This window comes from Sturnus vulgaris, chromosome 25, assembly GCF_052056855.1.
Source record: "Sturnus vulgaris isolate bStuVul1 chromosome 25, bStuVul1.hap1, whole genome shotgun sequence".
In the NCBI taxonomy this organism is placed as follows: Eukaryota; Metazoa; Chordata; class Aves; order Passeriformes; family Sturnidae; genus Sturnus; species Sturnus vulgaris.
Window position 1 is genome coordinate 2,007,656 of NC_142267.1, and position 18,577 is coordinate 2,026,232.

At 49.7% G+C, this 18,577-nt stretch overlaps 1 protein-coding gene across 7 annotated transcripts in view; it reads left to right on the plus strand.

Moving 5' to 3' along the window:
• VWA1 (von Willebrand factor A domain containing 1) overlaps nt 1-18,577 on the plus strand; it is a 31,949-nt gene that overhangs the window by 5,185 nt on the left and 8,187 nt on the right. For 4 of the 7 annotated variants that reach the window (XM_088178947.1, XM_088178945.1, XM_088178944.1 and 1 more), the window contains 3 exons: nt 162-1,482; nt 11,496-11,618; nt 16,670-17,233. In XM_088178947.1, coding sequence (XP_088035073.1) covers nt 11,546-11,618; nt 16,670-17,233 — 637 coding nt within the window. In that variant the 5' untranslated portion in view covers nt 162-1,482; nt 11,496-11,545. Of the gene's footprint in view, nt 1-161; nt 1,483-11,049; nt 11,322-11,358; nt 11,619-16,669; nt 17,234-18,577 lie in introns of those variants that run through there. The other 3 variants (XM_014885822.2, XM_088178948.1, XM_088178943.1) reach the window with 3 other exon arrangements.

An 18,577-nucleotide genomic window follows, 5' to 3' on the forward strand; every position in this document is an offset into this window, starting at 1 on the left:
TTCCTTGGTGTACAAGTGCAGCAGCAGCAGCAGAATTCCCTCATTTCCACCAGGAAGCAGCAAAGCCATGTTTGTGCTGAACCTTCCCACTGATAATGATTAGAGGGGAAAACAGGAGACCAAAAAAAAAACCTTTTTTTTTTTTTTTTTTTTTGTCCCAGGAAAGCCTTGAAAGAGAGAGGAAAACAATCCCTGAGTGATGGAATTGCACCCCAGCACTGCAGCTGGTCCAAAACAGATGCAGCATCTCCCTGTCAGTCCTGCTGGATGTGGCTGTTCACAAAAAAAAAACCCATGAACATCCTGGAGACGAGGAAAATTCCCTCCAAAGCCTGGCCAAACGTTTCTCTGGCACCAGACCTAATTATTTCCATGAGGTCACTGTTGGAGTTCCTCCCGTGTCTGCATGGTTCATTACCAGAAATTAAAATTCTTTGGGTTTTGTGACCCCCCTCGTGTGTCCCAGTCTGGTGTAGAATGGGGTAAAAGGGTCTTTGCATCCCTGCTGGCATCCTCCAGGATTTGGGATTTGCAGGATTTGGGATTTGCAGGATTCTCCAGCTTCCCTGCTCCTTCCAGAGCTGCCTCACAGGAAAGTCTTGTCACTCCTGATTTATTATCAACTGTAACAAAAGATGATTCCAGGAATCCCTGCACTAAAACCTTCTGATTTTTGATCTGCAATCCTGGAAAAAAAAAAAAAATGCTGGATTCTGGGCAGGGTCAGAGCTCTGGAATGTGGGGTGAAAACTTTGTGGGTTCTGCTGATGGAAGCTGCAGCAATGGGTGTCTCCTCACACCCTGCCATGGATTGCTCTGAAGGGCCAGGAGAAAACAGGATAAATCCTCCAGAATTCCACCACTGCTTTGGAGATCTGTAGGAATTCCCTGAAGGGAGAGAAGCTTTGGGAGCCTGGGCTGGTGGTGGAAGCTGTAACATGAACAATCTGAGGCGCTGCAAGCAAAAAAAAAAAAAAAAACCTTTTTAAAATAAAGTTTCACTGTTCCATTCTGCATCAATTTTCCTTTGTTTTCCCCTCGGGGAGATCTCTCCATCCTGTTCCAGGTGTTCCCTCCATTCCTGCCCTGCTTGCTGTCACCTCCCAGGAGCTTGGGGACGAGGCAAGAGAGAGAACAAACCGGGAGAGAAGCTCTGAGTGTCTTTTATTGGCAAAGCATCCCAACAGCAACGACCTTGACAGGTGCCAGGAAGCCAAGCAGAGGCAGAAAAAAACCCCATGAGTGGGAGAACTCTGCAAAACAGGATCTGCCAGACTTCCTCTGCAGCACAGCCATGCCCAGGGAGCCAGGAGAGGGGAGCAGGGCAGCTCCCACCTTGGAGCAGCCCAAAGTGAGCCCAAATTCCCTCCTGAGCAGCACCAGCAGCACCTGAGATTTCCAGCTGGGCATTTCCACCCCATTTCCCGTTTCTGTATAAATATCTGCAGCTTTGGTTGTGCCTTTTGGGAGCCAGTGGAAGTGGTAAGTGCTCCTTCACTGCCTGGCTCAGGGCTCCTGGGAAGGGGAGGAATGGCTGGAATTGCAGAATTTCGGTCATCACTAGGATTTGGGGGGCACTGTGGGTGCTCTTCTGTTGCTGTTCCCATTTCCCTCAATGTTTAGTGGCTCTCCCCCGTTTTGGAGGGGATTTTTAGGGCCATTCTCTAGGAATTTGCTGTAGTGGAAGATTTCCACGTGGCTGATGTGTTCAGAACCCTCAAATCCTCCCCTACTCGATTTTATTTGATTCTTCTTACTGGATTTTATTTGGTTCTTCTTACTGGATTTTATTTGATCCCTCATTCCTGTTGGGAAGTGTGGATCTGCTTTCACATCACCTGCCTCTTCTTTCTTGCCTGAAAAACCGAATTTATCTTGCAGAGGGAGCCTGAGCCCTCGTGGAAGGGTGGAGAGCAGAGAGGACATTTCTGTCCAGCAGTGACTCTTATTTATGGGGGGGGATATTTGTGCTCTGGTTGTTCTTTCATCGTTCAGGAATTACAGCACCAGGCTCTGGAACAAAAGTCTCTTATCCCCAAAAGAGATGGGGATTGTTTGGGTGGTTTTGCACACACCCAGCCACCTCTTTCTCCACGAGCTGCTGGAATGGCAGCAATTTCCCCAGGCTGACGTGGGAGGATGTGAGGCTGGCAGGGAGGAAGGGATGGATGTCAGGCAGAGCAGTTCCCAGCAGAGCCCTCCACTTCCCTGGGATTGCTTCTCCATCACCATTTCTAATCTGCCTTTTTTTTTTTTTTTTTTTTTTTTTTTTTAACTGGAAACAGAAACTTGTCGATGGCAGCAAGGCTCATCCCCCTGCCATTTCCACGTTTCATCCCAGACCTCAGTGTGCCCCTTCCCAGCAATGAGTCAAGGTGGAAATCACAGGATTGTGTCCCCAAAGGCCACCCAGTGTCAGGAAAATTATTCCACAGACAGCAGAGGTTTGTGTCCAAAAAGGAGACAGAGGAGTCCTGGAACTTTATTGGAATAAAGGGAGAGGCCATGGGACATTCCCTGGGGTCTCTCCAATTTTTGGAGGACTCCCCTCCCTTTTATCCCAATTTCCCTCTCTCTTTCCCCATTGCTGAGGGGCTGCAGAGGCACAGACTGCCCAGACCTGATCCCTGAGATTCCCCTCTAATGCACAACCCTCCCTTTCCATTTTTAATTCTTACAGAATTCATGGTTTTTTCCCATTGCTTCTTCCATCTCTCAATATCCAATTTCATTGATCAGCAGCCCTGCACTTTGTTTGTAAAGGCAAATATCTTTTCCCATTCATCAATCAGTGGAATCCATCCCCATTGTTTCTTTTATCTCTCAGTGCTGGTTTTTATCTCCCAGCACACCCACAGCTCGTTTGGAAACACAAATCCCACATTTCCTCTCAGCAGTGAGGTTCCTGCTGTTCCCCCGTGTCCAGAGTCCCTTGTGGGAGCTCCTTGGGGTTGGGTGAGGTTTTAGGGTTCTGTAGTTTGAGCTCTGTGGGGTTGGGTGAGGTTTTAGGGTTCAGTGGTTTGAGCTCTGTGGGGTTGGGTGAGGTTTTAGGGTTCAGTGGTTTGAGCCCTGTGGGGTTGGGTGAGGTTTTAGGGTTCAGTGGTTTGAGCTCTGTGGGGTTGGGTGAGGTTTTAGGGTTCAGTGGTTTGATGTCCAGGCAGGATTTTGGTCCAGGCAGGATTTTCCTCCAGGCTTTGATCCCCTGTTTGTTGTCCCATCGTGCCTGTGCTGCACAAAGCACCTCCAGAACTCGCTGAGCTCGAGGAAAATGAAGAATTGGTGCCTGGAAGGAGGGGCTGCCCCTGGGCTGTGCCCCCCTCTGACACCCGACCAGCACGGGGGGACAAATTCCCAAATGTTGCAGGAGCAGGGAGGTCAGCTGGGCTGGAGGAACCCAGGGAATCATTCCCTTCCCTCCCACTCCCTGCCCAGCTGGCTCCACACAAAAAGGAGAATTGTTTTCTGTGCTCCCAGCTCTGCTCCTGCTCACGTGTCTGTGCCTTCTCTGAGAAATTTCCACCCAAATTTACCCTAAAACCAAAACGGGGGAGGTGGGGGGGAAGCCCTAAGTGCAAAGTGAGCTCTCAGCAAATCCTGCCTTAGGGTCAGCTCTGCTAAAAACTCTGAAAATGAGGGTTGGTGTCATTCTGGCGGCTGGAGAAGGGAAATAAATGGAAATTTCTGTCCCAGGCTGGTCCCAGTTTGCAGCTGTGCTGCAGCCACAGCAGTGCTGGAGCTGTTCCACCCTGCAGTGGATTTATCCTCAAGTGAAGCTGCTCTGGTCCCAGTGGTGATTTTTTAGGTTACCTAAACACAGAGGCCAGACAAAATTAGGAGAATAAAAATTTATATTAAATTTTATATCTATAAAAAATTTATATTACGTTTTTATTCAAAAGTTGTATTTATTGGAGGGTTCTCAGGTACATTTAGGGCAGGGGCTGCACCCAAAAATGAACCACACTTGTGGAAAAAAAAAATGGAAAAAAATGGAGCAACTTGTGTGGTTTTCACACTTTTATAAGTTTGGTCCATTTGCAGATTTGGGGTTAATCCTCCAATTACAGCTTCAGGTAATGAAGGAATTTACCCCAAATTTGCTCCCAACTCATTTTTGTTTCTATTTCTTGTGAGATGTCCTTGATTGCCAGGCTGGAGAGGAATTGTTGTGTTGGACCAAAATGGGAAATCAGCAGCTCACACTGTGCATGGAGTTTAGAGCTCTACCCTAAAGAACTGCAGGGTTATAAATACATGAAAAAAAAACAAAAAACCTTATAAAACCTAAAAATAGAAAATCTGAAGGCTGCAGAGCTGGGCGTGGGGAGGCTGGAGCTGTCACCTGGGTGTTGAGGCTGATGGAAAATCAACCTCACTGTGGATTCCAGGCTGAGAGCAGCGAGCTCTTGGCCAGCTGTGCTGCAGCTGCATTTCCAGAGGGCTCCAGGAGCTTTTTCCTGATGGGAATTTCCAGCCTCACACTGCTCCCCTTCCTGCTGGGGCTGAATTTGGGGTTCAGAGCTTCACCCACCCCCTGTCCCTGCTGCTTCCCCAACCTCCCACCGCTCCCAGAGCCTGGCAGGATTTACACAACCCTCTAAAAAATAATAGAGAACACACAAAATCCAGCTCTGCTCTGTCCTGAGCACCCAGGAAAAAGGGGAATCATGTCCTGAGGGTCCCTGCTGAGACCTGGAACAGGAGCCAGAGATGGATGGAGCAGCCAAATAAAAGCCATGGCAGAGTCCCCTCAACCCTCCAGTGTCAGAGCCCAAACGAGGGACAGGGACTTCAGGTGGCTCCTTAAAATTCTGTTTATTGTATCCAGCCGACCCAGCAATTTATTATTTAAAATTCTGTTTATGGTATCCAAATGATCCAGCAATTTATTTATTATTTAAAATGCTGTTTATTGTGTCCAAATGATGCAGCAATGTATTTATTATTTAAAATGCTGTTTATTGTGTCCAAATGATGCAGCAATGTATTTATTATTTTTCCAGCCCCTGCTGTGGGTTTGTCTGAAGCCAACTCCAGCTCTGGTTCCATTATTTCCTTTTCATTGCAGAGCATCTTCAAACATGGAACCAATCAATGCTTTGACTGTTCCCTACAGCCAATCATGACTGCTGACATCTCCATATTCCTGTTTTTATTTTCCAATCACAACAAGTCAGTGTGTCACAGTTTAACCCAGAAGTTGTTTTTTTCAGTTTTCTTACAGTGGAAAATTTTGAGACCTTTATTTTTATTTGCAATATTGGCTTTTCTGTTTGCTTGTGAAAATCTTTTTGCTTGATAAAAACATCTTTTTATTTAAGGTGAATTTTTTTGCTGCAAGTCATAAAACACACTTTACCCTTTTTAGTTATCCAATAAAACTGGCTCAGCAATTCTTCTATATCAAAACCTGCTATCATTTCTATTCTTCCTTCAAATTCTACACTCAAAAATCTCTCTGCTACGTTTCTGTGAGACATTCCTGCCATATCCTTATCCTTTCCAGCACCCTGGCAGAGCCCTGAGGGTGCCATGAGGCTGCAAAACTTCCTTAATTACTGCAGGGATTCCAAGAAATTTGGGGACAGGAGGTGAAGGAAGAGAAGCCAGGGCAGCCTCCTGGGGAGAGAATCTCATCTGCTCTGCTTTGCTTGTGGGTTTTTTTGTTTGTTTGGGGTTTTTTTGGTTTTTTTGGAGGTTTTTTTTTGTTTTTTTGTTTTTTTTTCCTTCTCTCCCAGATGGATAAATGTAGATTACAACCATTGAGAGAGGCTGGGAGCTCTCAAGGCTGTTCCAGGGGAAGCAGCAGCTCCTGACGTGGGTGGAAATTCCTCAGGAAACCCAGTCCTGAGGAGATTCTCTTAAATTTGGCTTTTCCAAGGAGTCTGGGCTTTCCTAACAGGATGGAGATGGGGCAAAGGAGTCAAGCAATAAGGAAAACGATCCACTCCAAAGAATAGCCTTTGGCTAAAAATTAACCTTGCTTGTCCTGCTTAGAAGTGAGTCCAATTTTTGGAGCTATTTGGGTTCCTGGCAAGGCAAAGTGAGGTCCAGCTGGGAAAAAAAAAAAAAAAAAAAAAAAAAAAAAGGCAGCTAAATCCTGTCTTGTGAAGGAAATGAAGCAGGAATTTAAAATCTTGGAGAATCTCTGCTAGAGTTTCTCCCCCCCAACTTGTTCAGAGCCATCGAATTCCAGCTAAATCCGAGGTGCTTTGAATGATGAATATTTGAATATGAAGGAATTAATTTCGTTCTGGCAGTTATGGAGAAGTTGGTTCAGCCAGGCTATGGGGACGTGAGACCTGAATCAGCCGCTCCTCCCTCTGAGTGAGGATTTCAACACAAATCTCGCAGCCTTTGGGAGGAGCTGCTGCTCCTGCAGAGCCGGGGAATCTCTGCTTGGGACATTTTGGGGGTCCCCCCAAATGTTTTTTAGCCTCCCTGCTGTGCAGGTCCTGGGCGCTGTGGGGTCACACCTTTACCTGTCACCTGCACTCCTGCGTTTGTGGCAGCTCTGGCACCTCAAACAGGGATTGGGAAATTTGGTCTGGGGTTCCCCCTGTGTCCTCCTACTCTGCTATTGGGGCTGGGGGATTTTGGACACTCTAGGATGGCTGCGACTGTGCCCTGCCTGGTTTTTTTTGGGAATCAGTGTTTCTCAGGTGTGCCCTGCCTGGTTTTTTTTGGGAATCAGTGTTTCTCAGCTGTGTCCTGCCTGGGTTTTTTGGGGTCAGCGATCCTGAGCCTTCCCTGTTTTTTAAGGGTTCAGTGTTTCTCAGGTGTGTCCTGCCTGATTTTTGTGGATCAGTGATTCTGAACCTGTGTCCTACCTGGTTTTTTAGGGGTTCAGTGTTTCTCACCTGTGTCCTGTCTGGCTTTTTTGGGGGGGTCAATGTTTTTCAGGAGTGTCCTGTCTGTTTTTAGGGGTCAGTGTTTCTGTGTCTGTGTCCCGTCTGTTTTTTTGGGGGGTCAGTGTTTCTCTGGTGTGCCCTGTCTGGTTTTTTGGGGTCAGTGTTTCTCAGCTGTGTCCTGTCTGTTTTTTTTGGGGGGGTCAATGTTTTTCAGGAGTGTCCTGTCTGGTTTTTTAGGGGTCAGTGTTTCTGTGTCTGTGTCCTGTCTATTTTTTGGGGGGGTCAGTGTTTCTCACCCGTGCCCTGTTTGGTTTTTTTGGGGGGTTCAGTTTTTCTCAGCCTGCTCCAGCTTTGAAATTACTTCAATTCCAGGCAAGAACAAGCAGTAAATGAAATCTCTGGACTCGAGGAATCCAAAATTCAGGGCTCAGAGCTCAGGCTGCTGCTCCTCACCCCACAAGTGCCCTTGCCCTTGTGCTGTGTGGCTTTTTAGGGAGCTTTGGGGTAAAAGAGATCATCTAAAAGCCAGACCTGACCTCAGTGAGGAGTCATCCCCAGCACTGCCCATCCTCTCAGAAACATAAAACTGGTGGATGCTGCGAGTAAACACATCTATTTTTGTAGTTTGTCTTCCAAGTCAAACAAAAATAAGAGATGACTCGAGGCTGAGCCCTACATGACTCTGTGGTAACTGAGAAGTGACACAGGCAGGGGTCAGGACCCCTGGAAGCCAGACTGGCATTCCTGGGGGTCAGGGACTTGAAGTTGGTGCCTTTCAGCCACGAGCCTGCAGCTATTAATCAAGCAGAAATTAAATGTGGTTCAGTGGGTTGTTCTGGGGGGGATATTTGGGTGGTTTTGGTGTTTCTGGTGCTCTCAGCATCCTCTGAGTCAAGATTTGGGTTGGTAAGAGCTGAGCAAGGTCTGGCCTTGCAGCCCAAGCCCTGGCCAGGAGGATTCCTGGCTCCTTTTGTGATTTCTTACCTGTGCTGGGGCTGCACAAGCCTTCCCTGGAGTTCCAGGGGAATTTTTCAGCCTCTTCACCCCCCCCTAAAGCTTCTCTGCTCCCTTTCCAAACAGGGAATTTCCAAAGTTCCATATATAGATCCCCCTGCAAACAAACCCTTCTATGTGGAGCTCAAACAAGGCTGTGTTCCCAAAATCCTGTTTGTTCCAGCTGCAGGGATTTGTCTCACAGAAGAGGATGTTGCATCTCTTCAGAAATTGGGGATTGTTTACATCCCCTGAATGTCACAGCAGCTGCAGCAAAACCTCCCCAGGCACTGAGGGCTCTCTGAAATACCTGAGGCCCTGAAATGTCACAACTAAAATGTGGCTGATTGGTTGCTGCTGGTTTTATTTGTTTTGTGGTTTTTTTTTTCCTACAATTATTCATTGTTCCTGAGCTGTTCTGAAGGTTGGAATGGGGAGAAGGGGATCACCCAGAGGGAATTTTGGCCAAATCCATGGCAGGTGGAGAATGGGAGTGAGGCTGAGCTGAGATTTAACCAGGAGCAAAACTGGAGTGACACCTCTGGCTTCAGGTGCAGGATGAATCCAGGAAAGAACCAGCACAGGCTTATTGGAAACAGGATTTGCCAATTCCTGTAAAGTTTAAAAATAAACCCTGTAAAATCTAATTATTTTCCAGGCTGCTTTTTCCTGCTTGTACCTATCCCAGCAGGACTTAGAGGTCGATAAAAAAAATCTCCTTCCAAGCTGCAGGGTGTGAACAGCATCCATAGGGATAAACTGGCAAAAAAAAAAAAAAAAAAAAAAAAAAAAAAAAAAAAAAAAAAGCAGGGAATTATTGTGAGATGAGCAACACTTCCTTGGGAAGTGAGTAATGGAAGGAAATCAACTCCAGTAATGGAAGGAAATCAACTCCATGTATCCAGCAGCCCTAATCGAGGGGTCTGAGTGGGTCTGAGGATGGGATGGGATATGATTGATATGATATGATTGATTTGATATGATATGAGCAGGTGGATATCTGAGTTAGCTGATGAGAACCAAATGGATTTGCAGCAGAGCAAAGAAAAATGTGCTGAGAAAATGGGCTGGAAATTCTCTGTTTCTGGCTGCCAGAGACACATCCCAAAGCCTTGGCCAGGCCAGGTGGGTACCAGGACAGGATTTCCTTCCTCTGCTTCCATTCCCTGCCCTCCCATGACCCAGCTCCAGAATCCAGCAGAGAACCAGGATGGGACTGGGAAAATCCTGAGCTCAGCAGTGGTTTGGAAAACTTTTCACCTCCTTGGCTTCCCTCGTGGTGAATCCATGAGGATTGAGTGGGAATCTGTGCAGCTGGAATGGGGGGATTTGCTTAAACTGGGGGATTAGATCATGGTGGGATTTGCTCAAATTGGGGGATTAGATCATGATGAGATTTGCTCAAATTCAGGGATTATTCCCCTCTGGGGTTTGCTCAGATTGCAGGATTAGATCATGGTGGGATTTGCCCAAATTGGGGGATTATTACCCTGTGGGATTGCTCAAATTGGGGGATTATTACCCTGTGGGATTTGCTCAAATTTGGGGAATTATTACCCTGTGGGATTTGCCCAAATTGGGGAATTATTGCCCTCTGGGATTTGCTTTGCTGTGTAATTTCCCCCTGGAAGCTCCTCTGTCACCTGAGCCTGCACCAGGGTTTTTTTTCTCCTGGGTTTTTTTTTTTTTTTTTTTTCCCTGCCTCAGGATGCACCTGGGAGGGGATCTCAGAGTGGGAGCAGGGATATCCCATTCCCCTAAAACCTGGGATAAAACTGATTCCAGCCTGGATGGGCGAGGCTGTCACCAGCACAGGGACTGAGTGATGGAATATCCTGGGGCTGGCAGCTCCAGACTGGGAGAGGAACACAAACAAGTGCCCTCAACTCCCTAAATCCACGGGTTTTTAATTGGATTTCCTCATCTTTTAAATGGATTTTCTTTAATTGGAAAATGGGTTTTTAATTGCATCTTCAGCCTGATTTTCCATTTGGTGGATGAGTTTGGATACAACTTTTTTCCACTCTGAACACTCCTTGGCCCCTAACTCCTGGTGAGGTTTTTTTTTGTTGTTTTTTTTACAGTTCCCAGGGGAGAGGAAATAAAATTGGAGGAAATATTGCTCACCAGTGTCTGAAATCCCCAAAGCTCCCAAACATCCCTTCTTTGCTGCTTTTCAGCCTGGTCCCTCCCCACGTCAAGGGGATGAGGATTGATGGATTTCTTCATAAATGGATGTAATTTTCCACCTTTTCCCTCTGCTGGCAACATCTTGGACCTGTCCAGAGGCAGCACATGGAAAAATTCACACTGGAAAAGGGGAAAGGGAATTGTTGTCACTTCACCTGAGGAGTGACAAAAGCAGATGTGAGGAGATCAGGACAGGTGTGGGACACAGATTGAGAAATTAAGAAAATTACAGCCTGAGAAATATTCCAGGCTGGAGCTTCTCAGCTCTGTTCCCGGTCCAGCTCGAGGCTTGGGTGATAATTTGGTCAAAATACAAAGGAATTAATACCAAAATCAAACCCCTGTTGTGGTGTGTGCCCAGGCCCTGGCCATGGGGTGTCTTCTCTCTGAACCAATCTCCTTTTCTCTGCTCTGGGAGTTGCAGTCCTGCTATAAAACCGAGTGTGTTCCTGAATAAACTTGGCTCTTTCTATCGTGGAGCTGTGCATCTTATTTTTTAAAGGGTTAAAACCCCTTCCCACGGCCACAGACAGCCCTGGGGAATTTCTGGGAAAGGGAATCGGGGTTGATTTTTGATGTTCTGGGAGAAATGCCCTGCACACAGGAGAGGCTGAACCTTGGCATCTCTGCTGTTTGCTCCCCTCACCCAGGGAGAGATTTATCCCAGGTTTATCTTTAAGCTGGGAGCCCCCTTGGCCCCAGCCTGTATTTATCACCACACCATGAGAGATGATCCCTGGGCTCTTCCCGTGCCAGCTCTAATTCCCAAAATTGCTCCCTGCCCTTTCCCACCTGGGCAGAGTTCCTTCTGCGATTTCTGCCTGTGCTGGTGTCCCCGCAGCCCTTCCCAGGGGACACAGGCTCCGAGTGTCCCCCACCCGTGGGAGGCAGCCCTTGGACCTGTGGAATGCTCCTCCCAGAAGATTAGCCAATATTCCCAGGGCAGGGCAGCTCCCCAGCCTTTTCTACTCTTTCTTTCCTTTATAAACGCGTTTTTTTTTTTTTTTCCCCTTTTCTAGCTCATTCCAGAGAGCAGAACTTTAGATTTCTCTCAGCTTTTCTTTATTTATTTTTTTCTTTTTTTTTCCCTCCTCGCTTTACTGGCTTGCTGCCAGCGCCTCGCAGGGCCAAAGTTTTATCTATAGGGGATATATTTTTTTATATTTTTTATATTTTTCAAGCCAGCTGCGCACACAGCGAGCGAATCCCCGCTCCTGGGGCAAGCTTAGCTCGGCGGAGGGAGAGCAGCAGGATTGCTGTCAGGATGGATTTATGGCTTTAAAAGGAGTAAGGAGCGGGGAGGAGGAGGAGGGTGGGGGGAAGGAAGGAGAATTGGAATTGCCTGCAGGAGCCGCAGCTCAGCCCAGCAGAACTCACGGCGAGGAGCGGAGATCGCCGGCCATGGCAGGGGGATCGCAGCCCCACCATGACTGACCCCAGGCTCTCGGTCTGCCTTTACAGAGCCCAGCCCGTGGATTTGAGGTAGTTTAAGCCCGGGACCAGGCTGTGCTATGTTGGCCAAGGCGCTGCTTTGCCTCGGGCTGTGGTTGCGGCTCGCTGCGGGACGGGACACACCTGAGCCAGGTGAGTGCCTGGGAAAGGCAAAGGCGTTCCCGTGCTGCTTTCTGTGCCCCATTTCGTGCCTCCTCATAAACCCTGTGCAGAATAAAAGCTCGGGCTGCTTTAGGTGCTGCTTTAGATCTACTTTGCGTACAACAAACAAACAGATCTGCCCGCAGTGACTTAGAAAGAAATTTTGTCGTGCTCGTTTCCAGTGGGGAAGAGGAAATTGTGGCAGAAATTTGCAGGGTTAAGCAGAAATCGTGTGGAAAAGTCCTCGCTCCTCACCGTGGACTTGAGGACAGGCACTGAGAGAAGTCAAGGCAGCGATTAACACCGTGTTCTCTTGCTAATCTCTGTAATTCAATCATTGCAGCCCCGCTTTAAAACGCTTTCTCTTGGACACCGCTGGTGGAAAATGAAAATGGGTCAGTCCTGCAGAGCTGGCAGCAGGGAAGGGGACGTGCAGGGGATGGATGTCTCATTCCTGGACCCTGGGCTCATCCCATCCGCGCTGGCTGAGCTGCTGCAGTTCGTTGTGTCCTGCCCCGCGCTCAGGCTCTGTGGCTGCAGGGATGTTGCGTTTGGGTTTCACTGCCCCTGGGAGCTGCAATCCTGGTGGGAAATGAGAGGGAAAACCTCGAGTGTGCCTGGCCAGGAGCTCCTGAGACACAACAGCCCAGGCTGCTGGGTCTGACTGTGCTGGGTACGCAGAGAGAGGCTGGGGCTCAGATCCCTCCCGGGGAGCTGGGCTGTGTCCCTTGGTGTCCCGGGGAGCTGGGCTGTGTCCCTTGGTGTCCCGGGGAGCTGGACTGTGTCCCTTGGTGTCCCAGTTGTTTCTCAGATCCCTCTCAGGATGCTGGGCTCTGTCCCTCAGTGTCCCTGTGAGCTGGGTTCTGTCCCTCTGGGTTCTGTCCCTCTGATTCTGTCCCAGGGTGCTGGACTCTGTCCCTTGGTGTCCCAAGCTGGGTTCTGTCCCTCTGGGTTCCAGCTGAGGCTCAAATCCCTCTCAGAGTGCTGAGTTCTGTCCCTCGGTGTCCCAGGCTGGGCTCTGTCCCTCTGGGCTCTGTCCCTCTGGGTTCTGTCCCTCGGTGTCCCGGCTGGGGCAGGAATGATGCTGCAGCTCCTGGCGTTGTCCCAGCACTCCAAGTCCACCCAGGCAGCAGCAATTCCCATTGTCCTGCCATTCCTGCTGCCCTGGGAGCTGTGGCATTTTCCCAAGCCAGGCTCTGAACAATGCTCAGACCTTCAGGGTGTGTGACAAAGGCAGCCCTGGCATCCCAGAGGGGCTGTGCTGCTCCAGAGGCAAAGTGTGTGTGTTTGGGGTGAGCTGCCTCTGGGATGTTCTGCATTGTTTGGGATGTTCTATGTTTTTTGGGGTGAGCTGCCTTTGGGATGAGCTGCCTTGTTTGGGATGTGCAGCCTTTGGGGTTTGCAGAGTTTGGGATGTTGCTGTTGTTTCGGGTGAGCTGCCTCTGGGATGTTCTGCATTGTTTTGGGATGTTCTGTGTTTTTTGTGGTGAGCTGCCTTTGGAATCCCCCTCCGGGCAGGAGATGCCCATCCCAGCCTGGCACAGCTCCTGGCACTCGGGTGCCTTGTCCAGAGGTGCCGTGAGGCTGTGCCACGGTCACAGGGACACTGTGGGGTGTGTGTCCAGAGCCCGTTTCCCTGGGATTGAACTGGATGTCAGTGACTGTGGGCTCATTCCCAGCTGCAGTGGGCAAAGAGAGGAAGCTGCTGGGTGGCCACTGGTGCTTCCACACACTCAGGAATGACTGGATTGTCCTGGACAGTGGATTTAGGATTGTCCTGGACAATGCATGTTGGATTGTTCTGGACAGTGGATTTAGGATTGTCCAAGACAATGGGCACTGGATTGTTCTGGACAATGGATTTAGGATTGTCCAGGACAATGGGAACTGGTTTGTTCTGGACAATGGTTTTTGGATTCCTGAACAAAGTCAAGGCAGACCATGACCAATTCCCCCCTTCCCTCTTTGGGTTTGGATTCAGATCTCGGCTGCCTCCATGTAAAGTGCAGCCTTTTGATGGATTGGGCTTGGATAAATTGAATTTGATTGTTGTTTCCTGGGCTGGCATCAGCAGAAAAAGATGAGGATGTTGCTGTTGTGAGTGAAAAATAAAGACATGGCCCATCCATGCACACTTTGTGGGGGACCTGCATTTACTGACCTCTGAAGCACTGGCATAATTCCATGATCCCAGAACTGTTGATAAAACAGCAGAGAGATTGAAACTCATGGAAAGATCATGAGAGATGGCAGCACAGCTCCCCTGCTGCTGTTGGGATTTGTCTGAAGGGCCATTTCCCAGCCTGAACTCTGTGCCACGGATGAGCTGGAGCCTCTAAAGGCTTTTAACCACACAAATCCTTTGTGCTCGGTGGATGCCAGCCCTTCATCGTGCAGCGACCTCCCCATCTCCCATGGGCTCTCTGCCGTGGTTTGAAGTGTCAAACCCCTCCCGGGTGGCTTGGGGGGAGAATTCTGTGCCAGGGAGAGGTGGTGCCTTCCTCCTCCTGCCTCTCACTGTGATCCAGAGGGGCCACGGGGAAGCTCAGCCCGTGTTCCTCGGTTGCCTCTGCCTCCCTCTCACAGCAGAACTTTTCTCCTTGCGTGGCCAAGCAGTGAGAGAAGACAAACGTGGGATGTCAAACACAGTTAACCCAGACAGGACATGATGGTTCTTGGCTGTAACCGAGCCCCACGAGCTCCAAGGCTGTGTAAATCAGGCGTGTGGAGCGTGTTCAGCTCCCAGCTGAGAGCGTGGGGAGCTCGGTGAGCGGATGTCTCCTGTCAGCATCACCGTCTGGCCAGCTGTTCTCCTCCTGGAAAAGCCAGCAGGCAGCGTTGTGTTCCCATAGTGACATCCTGCTCCCACATCGAGCCCTTCCAAACACTTCCGAGCCCGGTGCATTGACCTGCTACACTCGGGGTGTGACAGCGGGACCCTGCCCTGTGTCCCGTGTCACTGCAGCAGAGCGCAGGGATCAGCTCTGCACTTATCGCTGACAGCTCAGGAATGCTCACAGATGCCCCTTTCCTTCCAAACCCCCCTGAAAAGTGAGAAATCCTCACCTGGCACCTGGCCAGAGCCGTCTGAAGTGAGCAAAGCGCCTGAAAGCAGCGCTGCTCGCGTCAGCGGAGCTTTGCTGGTCGGGAACGTCGCAGCCCCACCTCTGGCACGGATGGAGTGTTTGTACTGGATGCAGGACAAGGAGCAGGAGCGAGGATGAGGGAATTGAAAGCCTGGAGCTGCAGTGTCTGCTCGCTTTCTTTCGTTGCCACGCTCCTGATGAGGGGAGAGCCTTTGTCTCGGTTTTGTTTTTAATGGAATCTTTCTGCTGAATAGGAGGGATTTGTTCCCATCTCGTGCAGGACTGGGTGTTACAGGTGGGATGGGGTTTGAATGAAGGAGATTTCTGCTCGACCCGCAGAGAGTCTCCAAAACACAGCCCTGCCCACCGGTGGGTTTGGCTGCTGGTTTAGTTAACCAGTTATTAACCAAGGCAGAACCCCGTGCTGTCAGACTCCTCCTAATTAACACAGCAACGAGTGATGGGGAAAATCAGCGTTTAAGGGATGAGAATGGGATGCTCGGCTCTCTTGGTGCCCCAGAACTGCACGGTACAGCCAAAAGGACAGAAGTCCCCAAACCTTTGGTCTTTTGGGTTTCACAGAGAAGGACACGGCTGTGACTCCTCAAACCTTTAGGGTTTCACACAGAAGGACACGGCTGTGGCTCCCCAAACCTTTGTTCTTTCGGGGTTTCATACAAAAGGACACGGCTGTGGCTCCTCAAACTTTTGGGGTTTCACACAGAAGGAGACGGCTGTGACTCCCCAAACCTTTGTTCTTTTGGGGTTTTATACAAAAGGACACGGCTGTGACTCCTCAAACCTTTGGGGTTTCACACAGAAGGACACGGCTGTGGCTCCCCAAACCTTTGTTCTTTTGGGGTTTCACACAGAAGGACACGGCTGTGGCTCCCCTTTGTTCCCTGGTGTTCCACACTGGAGCTCACCAGGCTGTTCCCCACGCAGGTAGCTCTGGCAGCAATGGGATTTCTGCTCCCTCGGGGTGAATTCCCAGCTCTCCTCCCAGTGCTTTGTGCACATGACCCTGTTGTTTACTGCTGCAAGAGCGTCCTTTGGCCATTGATCCCTGCCCTGCCAGGGCCAGACGCTTTTCCAGCTGCTTGTTGCAACATTTGGGAAGCGAGGGACTCTTCTCAAAGCGGTGAGGAGCAGAGGGGAAGAAAACCCCACCTTGCCAAGATCTCTCCTTGTGTCCTGCCGGCCAAACCAGTGGCTTGGAGTCCTTCCAGCAGAGGGGAGAGCTCAGAGCTGTGGTTTGCCTTGCTTTGTGCAGTCAGCAGCACCACCCAAAGCCCTGCTGGAATGCCACGGGGATTTCTGGGATCGACCTGTGGGGTCACAGTCCAGCTCTGCTGGGTAATGTGGTGATTCCTGGAGTTCACTTTCGTTTTCTGAGCACCAGGGCACAGCGAGGGAGTGTCTGTGGCTCGGGGTGAGCTGTGCTGGGTCACACAGAGCTGGCCAGGATCCAGCTGGGTGCAGGATCTCTCCAGCCTGGGCACAGAATCAGGGAATGGCTGGGGTTGGGAGGGACCTTAAATCCCATCTCATTGCACCCCTGCCATGGCAGGGACACCTTCCACTGTCCCAGGCTGCTCCAGCCTGGCCTGGGACACTTCCAGGGATCCAGCTTCTCTGGGCACCCTGTGCCAGAGCCCCACCAGCCTCACAGAATTTTTTCCCAATATCCCATCTCAGCCTGGTCCCTGTCAGTTTGAAGCCATCCCCCTTACCCTGTCACCCCCAGGTAATTTTTAACTTTCTCCATTTCTGAATGCTCTGCCTGATCTCTCCTGTTGTTCCAGGAGCTCTGTTGTGCCTCTGCCATCTCAGCCAGCACCTCTCCCTGAATCCTGGGATTTGGCACAAGATAACCAAGCTTTCCCAGCAGGTGCCTGTGCAGGTTTGGGGTTCACACCACCCCCCTGATGCTGTTCCTTCTCTGTCCCCTGCCAGGTCCCCAGCCATCAATCTCCAACACACAGGGTGATCTCCTCTTCCTGCTGGACAGCTCTGCCAGCGTCTCCCACTATGAGTTCTCCAGAGTCAAGGAATTCATGTGGGACCTTCTGCACCCTTTCACCTTTGGCCCTGGGGACATCCAGACCAGCATCATCCACATCAGCACCACACCCACCATGGAATTCCCGTTTGACCAGTACCTGACCAGCGACACCCTGAGAAAAGCCATCAGGGACACCAGGCAGCTCATGGGTGACACCAACACCGGCAAAGCTCTGTCCTACGCCAAGGAAAAACTCTCCAGTGGCGAGGCTGGGGCCAGGCCAGACGTGCCCAAGGTGCTGGTGTGGGTGACAGATGGCTTCTCCACCGATGACATCTCGGAGCCCATGCAGCTGCTCAAGGACATGGGGGTCACCGTGTTCATCGTCAGCACCGGCCGTGGCAACTTCCTGCAGCTCTCAGCTGCTGCCAGCCAGCCCTCAGACAAACACCTGCACTTTGTGGACGTGGATGACCTGCCCATCATCACCAAGGAGCTCAGGGATGGCATCCTAGGTAGGCTGGGATTGGTTGGGTGTTGGGTGAATCCCCCAAATCTCATCCCGACCCCACCAAACTGAAAGGGTTTGCTCGCTGTGCTGCAGGTCTGAGTATAAATCAAAGCTTCTGGGAGGTCTGGGATGAATATTTTCCCCCCTTGGAATATTTGATTTTAGTGGTTTTATTAAGGTGAAATCAGGTGATGTGATCGATGTCTGGTCAACTTGCTGAACTCAAAGCTAACTCTAAACATTACTAAAAAAAACCCACCAAAACTCTACCTTTACACCAATTCATTAATAGTAACCAATGTTCTATAAAGTTAACTTAAAAAGTAAAAAAAAAAAGCTAACAACATAAAAAAACCCCAATCTAAGCTGCTGACAAGTAAAGAAACATTACCACTCAAATAAAAAAACTACCTGTAAAAGTCTATCATGTAAATACCCATGTCCCCAAAAATGAAACTAATGAGGAGCACCAAAACAATAAACAGGTAAATCAAACTACACAAATAGAGAAGTCTGGGACAAACATTTCCCCTTGGAATATTTGACTGAGTGGGACAAATTCCCTTCGGTGAGATGAACTTGTGTTTGTGAGGAGTTCAGCTGGGAATGAGGAACTCAGGCAGCAAAATATCTGAATTCCTTCAAACCCCACAAATCTTTGAAATGAGTCATGCAGGTCAGGCATCTGCACAAGCCAGCAGAGCACGAAAATGCCCCCACCTGCACAGGCTGTTAACCAAAGGTTTCCCAAACAGGAAGGATTTCACCTCTGCTGATTGAGGACACAAAGTGCCTGAGTCCCCTGAGTTGATTTTCATGCTCAGCATGATTTTTTTTTTTTTTTGTCCTCTCAAATATTGTCTGTCTCTGTGCCAGCTGATGGAGGAACACCAACGTGTTGAGCACATCCAAAATGGGATTTGTGTCCCTGGCAAGGATTTGATCCTTTCTGACTCCCTAAATTCACCAGCAAGGGCTGAGACCTCCAACTCCTGCAGTTGTTCTCTTACAAAATACAATTAAGGTGCCAGCTGTCGGCATTGAGACTATAGGAAAGGAATGTTTTTATTCCATAAATCCCCTGTCCTGGCATGTTCCACATGCACAGATCCATGGCCTGACTTGGCCAGCACGAGCTTTGGGAGAAGAGCCCGAGTGCTGCCTCTCTGCTCCTCCAGGGTTGTGGTGGTGGCTGGCAGGGGGAACAGGCAGCAGGTCGCAGTTTTCACCACTCCAGGTTTTTAGAGCATCCAGGAAAGGCTCTGAGGGGAGGAAATTCCAGGATCTGAGCCTCAGGACAGGCTTTGGGAAGCAGGGGCACTGTCTTCTGCCCCTGGGGTTTGTCTCA